This window comes from Mus musculus, chromosome X (assembly GCF_000001635.26).
Source record: "Mus musculus strain C57BL/6J chromosome X, GRCm38.p6 C57BL/6J".
In the NCBI taxonomy this organism is placed as follows: domain Eukaryota; kingdom Metazoa; phylum Chordata; class Mammalia; order Rodentia; family Muridae; genus Mus; species Mus musculus.
The window spans coordinates 94270110-94278172 of record NC_000086.7 but is presented as its reverse complement, the minus strand read 5'-3'; the positions used below and the strand labels follow the sequence as shown (position 1 = coordinate 94278172).

At 35.4% G+C, this 8063-nt stretch overlaps 1 protein-coding gene and 1 non-coding gene across 9 annotated transcripts in view; both read right to left on the bottom strand.

Annotated features, from left to right (window-relative positions):
- Nucleotides 1-448: 448 nt before the first annotated feature.
- The window catches only part of Klhl15 (kelch-like 15), a 45447-nt gene continuing 37832 nt past the window's right edge, over nucleotides 449-8063 (bottom strand). For 7 of the 8 annotated variants that reach the window (XM_006527988.4, XM_006527986.4, XM_006527989.4 and 4 more), the window contains one exon: nucleotides 449-5817. In XM_006527988.4, the coding sequence (XP_006528051.1) occupies nucleotides 4708-5817 (1110 nt within the window). In that variant the 3' untranslated portion in view covers nucleotides 449-4707. The remainder of the gene's footprint in view (nucleotides 5818-8063) is intronic. The other variant, NM_001039061.1, reaches the window with a different exon arrangement.
- On the bottom strand, nucleotides 3536-3599 carry Mir7673 (microRNA 7673). The gene has a single exon (NR_106133.1). It is a non-coding gene; the product is annotated as a microRNA 7673 (primary transcript).

Here is an 8063-nt window from a genome sequence, read left to right as displayed (position 1 = left end):
GTGTTTGCGTGTGTTTGCGTGTGTTTGCGTGTGTGTATGTGTGTGTGTGTGTGTGTGTGTGTGTGTGTGTATGTGCACATATCCAACTCCTTTACCTAAGGTATCAAATACCTTTAAGAACAATAAAAGAAACAAGTCAGAGAAAACCTGAAGTTCACCTACTAAAGTTGAGGCTTGTATATGCTTTTTCTTAGTTCTATTGTTTCTATTCTGTAAAACCACAAAAGTCTTGTTAGTGCACACCTTTAACTACTTGGCTTTGTTATATCATTCCCATAAATTATTTCACTCTAATGCTCTCTTTTGAATGTTCTGCTGAAAGCATTGGTATAAACAGATCACTTGTCTTGACATGTTGAAGCATAACAAAACATACTCTTTATTAAGTTATTAGTGACTTAAATGTGAAGGACTAAATAAAAGACTAAATAATCAGTTAAAGACATAGTTTTAAAGATTAAAAATATTTTATTTAAACTTTTCTTCATAAACACTTTTAACTTTTTTTCAATTTAAAAACAGAATGGATAGCATAAACATGTTGAATAGATTATATCCACGGCTTGGGAAAAAAAATTACCTGACAAAAAATGTAAAGGTTTTCAAAACATGTATAAAAGGCAAACCTTAAATCATTCTGAGACTTTAATATCGGCCCTAGGATTATTTGACTACTGGCCCCAAAGGTACCTAAAGGTCAAAATATTTTTCTATCGACAAAGTATGCCCAAGAGCATAGGGCATATACAAGTTAGGTTAAAGAAAAGAAAGGAAAAGAAGAAAAGGAAGGAAAAGAAAAGAAACAGAAAGAAAAGAGAACCTTTCTGGTCACCTCTTCAGAACATTCCTTCAAAAGGTAAACACCCAGTCCTTAAGGATATACTGATTAGTAACTTTTAATGCAGCTGTTCCCAAAGAAGTCAAAAGAAAACCCAAATATATTTTAGGACACAACAGAGGCGCTGGCGTTCTCAAGGCTATAATATAATAGTGGGAGTTATGCCAATCCAAGGAAAGGATGGGACTCCCATGAATGACCTACTCCTGTCTATGCCTATAGGGTGTTTGAAGTCATAAACTCTTAGAAACTAACTAGAGGGGGATTTATTTTTTAAGATAAATCTCTTTTTAGAAGATATTTATTCCCAAACCAACTCTAAATGTAATTAAACAAATGTGTGAGCAGTCAAAATGTTTAGAATACAAAAACAAAACAAAACAAGAACTGAAAACATGGTAGACAAACAAGAAAACTGGCACTAGCAGTTTCACTGCTCTATAGCCCTCCAATATTTCTAATTTACACTATTGTCTATGTTGTTTTACTTCAGTCTAAAACTTTAAATTATGTATTCTCAAGAGAGCTAGTCTCTTTTGAGAGATAGCTTATAAACTGAAATAACAATTTATATTATAAACTGAAATGTTATAACCTACACCCACATATACATATATAAAAATAGTCCCACAAAACGTTTGACATGTTTAGATTATGCAGCTCAAATAATTTGTTATAAAATATTTTAAAGCTTAGTTTCATGTAATTAAGACAAAACTCTCCATTTTACTTCTTCCCACACAAGTGTGTGTGTTCTTTACTGTAATTCAAGCGAGCTTCCCAGAATGAGGTGTCCAAAGGTGCTGCTTTAAAAAAAGATATGTGAAGGGCTCAGTAAGTATTCATAATTAGAGTAACACACAAAGCAAAGCAATGAGGACGACACAGGAAAAGCTATCAAGAAATGCTAATCATTCTATAATTTTTTGCCTTTTAGAAACCAGTAGCATTTCTTCCAATACAAAACCTTCAATGTGAGAATCTTGTATTTTATGAAAAGCCTGTAGTGCAAGGATTTTCTTTAACATCAAAACTTGGAAGGTCAAAGACATGTAAAAAATAATAAGTGGTGCCAGGTAAAATACCATTTTAAAAAATCAGCTACTTTTTGTGAAGTCTAGTTTTTAAAATGTGAAATAAAGGGTGACAGTTTAAAGATCCCAACAGTTAAACCATATCGTTTCTAACCACTTACTGAGTTTTTCCAGAATGACAACCTTGGTCATATACAATGCATACAGACAAAGCAGTTCCAAATGAAACACAGAAAAGCTTGAAAAAACTCTATGAGAAATTCTCCATAGTTTAGTATAACAAAAATAAATCTCTTGCAGCTATTAAACCATAATTTTAAAAGGGAATGTAAAGTTATTTGTGGATTTATAATCTAAATTAGAACTACAGTTTCCTCATACATTCTGAACCCAAGCAATAGCAACTAGTCTTAAAGCTCAAAACTGATTACTGCTAAGATTATAGTCAGACATGACTTACTTGAAGCTGAACCCAGAATTAGTTCAAGTTAAGATTTCATGAATTTTCTGAAACAATCGTTGACCTTGGCCTTGTATCTTCAAAATGGAAGAGCAAGAATATTCAATTGTTTGTGCAGATGTTAACCTACACAGGACTATGAAGTTGTAACAAAGCAATTACAGAGAACTGCCCCTGGAATATAAAGCCTTTGATATGGGTACCCTGTCTCATGGCCTCTTCTTGGTCGTTTCCAGCAAAAGATATCAAGGCAAATAATGAAGATATTATTTTATTTAAAGCAACACATATAAACTACTAAGTATATTAAAAAACAAAATGGCTAACCTAATTTATAGTTTCCAAAAGCAAAATAAACTTATTTTTAAAATAAAAAACTTTTTACCCACATTCTAAGGGAAACTCAAATAACAAATTTTATTTTCAGAAATCAGAAATAAATGAAAGGCCACCTAATGAAAAATGGAAGAATCATAAGTAAAAGAAGCCATTATTTTGACTCCTGAAGGGAAGAAAAGGTTTTCCTTTTTAAAAGCTACTTGTATACCTGACACTTTCTAAAACTCTAACACCTCTGGTTTTACAGTTTTGAAAATCAGGCTTTGCTCACACTATGAACTGCAGTGTGGAAAGAGGGGGAGAAGAAGAAACCAAAATCTTCACATTTCTATCATTTCACACTTCCATTCTATAGTCAATGGTGCCAGCAGCAAAAATAAAACAAAACAAAGTAACTAGAAAAATTTATACAATAGCAGCCATATAGAAGGCATTGCAATATTGCACCAAAATCAGAGATCTGGCAAGCTATGCCAGTGTTAGCTTTCCTCACATACAGACTACTCACGAGAAAGGGCCATCAAGCGCATCAATTTGAGCGATCCACTTACAGATCATTCTTGTTTACTTTTTTCAGCTATATTTCCTTCCTTTGCATTTAAAGAGTTGAAGTGTACAGCTAATCCTAAACCATTTATTATTATAAATGCCTTTAAAACAACTATGTAAGACTCATTCCAAACTTTCTGGTGACTATCCTTCATGCTAGTAGCTTCCAAAAACTAAAAAAAAAAAAAAAAAAACAAAACAAAACAAAAAAAAAAAAAAAACAAAAATCAAAAACCCACATTGAGGGTTGACATCTCTCTAGTGCCAAAGACTATTTTTGTACAAACTGAACAAGCCGTTACACCCAAAGTCAGTTCCTTTGACGGTGAGGTAAGGAATGAGTAACACAGTATAACTCATTCCTTACCTCTCAGTCAAAGCTGAGCTCACACTGGAAGAGTTGCTGGCCCACACTCAACACCTGCAGCAGCCTGGAGAGAAACAATGGGAGCCGCACTTCCTTTTCAGGGCTTTTACTTAGGAGTGTGGTATTACCTAACTTGTCTTTAAAAGTGCGTGCATGATGCAGGGTCAGAGCTTGACACAGACCACTCCGATTCTTATTAAAACAGGGCAACCAACATTAAATGGTCTGCAAAGAAAAACATTTTTAAACAAGAAAAAGCCTACATTGACATGAAATATTAATGTTTAGTTTTGAAAACAAAATGCCAAACAGTTTTTGTAAAGCCATACATGTTTCAGAACTATGAGTTCAAATTTTACTGAACCAGTATGGACTGACGATAGACTACTCTGATACCAAATGAGGACTCCAGTTATTTTAACTTTCTAAAAACATTAATACATTAAAGACATTACATCTAAATTTCAACAAGTATGGCGAACTGTCTGTGCAAGTGCACTAGCTTAAAAATATAGAATCCTAACCACGCATAAAAGGAGTGTGCCTTATATATTTATAGGATGTATATGAGTGTGGGTATGCTTTCACTAACGCAATGCACATAAGAGAAGGCAGCTTAGAAATAGTGTTCTGATATAAAAAACTTTGTAGAAAATTTAAATTTTTGCATTTTCAGCAAAAAGCCATGCAAAAAGGTCAAGAGTTTTAAACTTTTAAATAATAAACCAAAACATATAGCAGACTAAAATAATTTCCAAAGAGTTCAAATAGAGGGACTGAAATCATATCCAGTGACACTTACTGGGTCTTCTCTTAGACGATGCACAAATCCTACACTAACATCTGAAAGAAGTGTTTAAAGCAGAAAATCAACTTCCCAGGTAAGTGGAGCAGTGTATAAACTGCTTTTGGAAGTAGTTTCAAGAGCTAGTGCTTCAAATGAACTTATTGCATGAATCTGAGGCCACTGTAAGGAAAAGAAAGATGCTAGCACAGAATGAAAACTTACAATATTAGACCAATGGCTTTGATAGGAAAACTGGTGAGGTTTTCTTTATGCTTTTAAACTACTGTATCACAAATGCTTTATTTGCCTTTTCCTTTTTAGGAAGAAATGTCATCAGTTGCAACGCCTAACCTCATCCAGTACATAGTCCGGAAAATGTAGGTTGCACACCTGTAAACCATCCAGCTTGCAGGGCATCCGAGGGTACTCATCTTCTTTCCACTTATTTTCATCTGGGTCAAAGGTGAGAATGGAATCACTGTAATGACCATTATAACAAAGGCCTCCAAGGACCATTATCTGTTTGTCCAGCACAGTCACACCATGACCACTTCTACCAATTGGCATGGAGGCCAAGATGGTCCACTGATCGGTATCTGGGTTGTACACCTCTGTGGAAGGGCAGCCCTGAGATTCAAAAGAGGCCCTCAAGATCACACAGACACCACCAAAGACATAAAGCTTGCCGTTGTAAGAGATCATCTTGTGAAAACATCTGGCATAATTCATCTTGCTCTTATTCTCCCAGCAGTTGGTGACTACTTGCGTTCTCCTGGTCCGCTGCTCTATAGTCCCTTCTTTACTGGGGTCAAACACACACACCTGTTTAGATGTGGAAGATGAAGTAATTCCTCCAGTGATAAACAACTTGTTATTGAGCACTGTCCCCTCATGTCCATATTTGTTAACTGGATAAGGATCTACAAATTCCCATTTATCATTAGTGATATCATATCTTTCTGTTGAGTAGAAAGTTTCATCTCTTGTTCTGCCTGCTACAGCATAAATAAACTTTCCAATAACACCAACAGCAAATTCTGAACGGGGTACAGACATGTCTGCCATACGCAGCCAAGAATTTTGTCTTGGATCATACCTGAACACTTTCGAAGAGGCATGGAATTCACCATCAGGGCCCAGTTCTTCTCCACCTAGCAGGAATACAAAATTATTGACAATAGCAAGGCAGTCTGGCCTTAGAGGTACTTGGGGGCCCTCCAGTTCCCACCAGACTCTTGGTTTTTTTAACAGAAGTATTTTGCTATTAACCATGCTATGTCCAATCATTCCTCGGAATACTGTAGTTTGGGGTTTGGCAGAACGAATACGGCTTGATTTCATGTCCAACAAGGGCTGCTGGTGAACATTTTGGAAGTAATTCAATGCTTGGTCAACTTCATATCGGAGCTGTCGGGAGTATCTATAAAATTCTGATGTTTTAACCTAGGAATACAAGTAAAAATATTCAACCAAAAGATAAACAGAAATCAAACTATTAATGCCTACTAAATGATCCAGATATTATTGTAAGACTCCTTTGCTAAAACTGTGTTTCCTAGCAAAATTATCTACTTTGTTTTCTACAAAGCTTTCTCATTGTAATTATTTTTATAACTTGCATTTAGAATTTTTATAAGTTGCATTTAGAATCACATATATATGTTCCCAAGTCTTTAAAAGTAAACAATCTTTGTTTAAGGCACAAGTTAATTTTTAAATAGAACAAGATTTATGGAAAAAGTATGCCAGACACCTATTGTAAGGTTAGGCCCTAGGCTACAAGTGGGGATAAGTTCAAACACAGGGCTTCACAGTAGAAAAAAACACATCTGCAGTTTTCTTAACTAATGATAATATATACCATAAAACAACCTCACGTGCATCATTTGGAGAGTTGTGGTGGTGAGTTAGTGAAAACTTTATATACATATATAATTCCTAGCAGATTTTTTTACATAAAGACTTTGTCTGTTCAAGGCCAGCCTTGTCTACAGAGTAAGTTCCAGGACAGCTACAGTGAAACCCTGTCTCAAAAAAGCACAAAAAGGGGTACTTAGTATGACAGCAATGATTCCTACAGTAATAATTCAGCAAACAATAGGTCAACTTTTCCTTTCTATTTTTGGAACTAGAACTACCCTAAGATATAAAGGTAAGTGAAAGAAGTGGTTTATTTCCTCAAAAAAAGTAGGATGTATTTATAAAAATGAAAACATAAATTGGTCAACAGCATCAGTTTACAAGTATGAACACATCTCTCTATAGTGGAACTTTAGATATAGGTGAAAGAACTTATCAAATCAACTAAAACACCCAAGAAATCCTTTGTAAAAGAGGATGCTAGAAACCAGTGGGGGGGGGGATCCTGCTTGTTAGTGACAAGGAGGCAGGAAGAGGATCTTATATTTGGACAGGAGAAATGAAACAGTGTGGAGAGAGAGAAAATCTCTAAGATGAGAGCAAGAGATGGATCTTAGTAGTGAGTACTTGCCTACTATGCGGCAAGGTCTTGGGTGCCTTCTTCAGCAATGGAAACAAGTCTACAGAAGTCCATGACTAATTTGATACTAAACAAAGTTGAAAAGTGAAAACTTTAATAAAGTGATTTGTGGATTTCAACTTGAGGAATTACACAAGAGTGATGGATCATCAATATGAGAAAAGCAGCTAGCTTAGGATTCAATTCCCTGGCAGGGTGCTGAATGAGAAAACTTCTGAGAGTCTGTGGGAAACACAAAATGATAGCTCAAGAAAAAGTCAAAAGCAGGCAAATGAGATATGTTTCTCCTCCCTTCTTAGGTTTTTTCATTAATCTATCCTATCATTAATTCTCTCAGCTAAGTCCCAAATGATAGACAATACAATAAGCAATCAAAGTTAAATTTTTCTTAACTGTATTCAATATAAGTGATTTCCTCTGTAATTCCAGGCATTGCATTTCTTTCATATGGAGGTTCTCTCTCCATGGGCTTCACTAAACTAGCAAAGACAGAACAGCTTGTCTAATTCCAGAAGACTGGAAACCGGAGCTGGGTTGGGGACTTTGCATGTGTACATCTTGCTAAATTATTAATTATTTCACAGGTGAAAGAGCAGTAACACTCCCTGATTCCCTGCTGAGAAAATTGAGGCTTAGGATGTTAAGTGGCTGGCTCAAACTATTTATATATCTAAAAATAGTACATCTGGAATCTGATGACAACTTTACTCTGAAGTTCATATAACTTCCAGCACGTCAGGAATACAGCTTCTGTTCTGTTTTAGAAAACAAAACAAAACAAAAACCTTAACATATGCATTAATTAAAAAAAAAAGCAAGAGACTGGACCTAATGATTCTTCTCAAAGAAACTATAACTGTCTTTAACAAAAACTATCAATTAGGAGGCAGAGACAGGTGGATCTCTGTGAGTCTGAGGACAGCCTGGTCTACAACCAAGCTTCAGGACAGTCAGGGCTGTTAAACAGCGAAACCCTGTCTTAAAAAAAAAACAAACATACATACAAATAAAACCAAACAAACAAAAACTTCGAGTCATGCCTAGTGTGTTGGTGCACACTTTGTGATCTTGGCACTTGGGGAGGAGAAGCAAGGGGCTCAGAACTGCAAGGCAATCTTTGACATAGAAAATCTGAAGCCAGCCTGGGCTACATACACTTCTGTCTCAAAAAAAAACAAAAACAAAAACA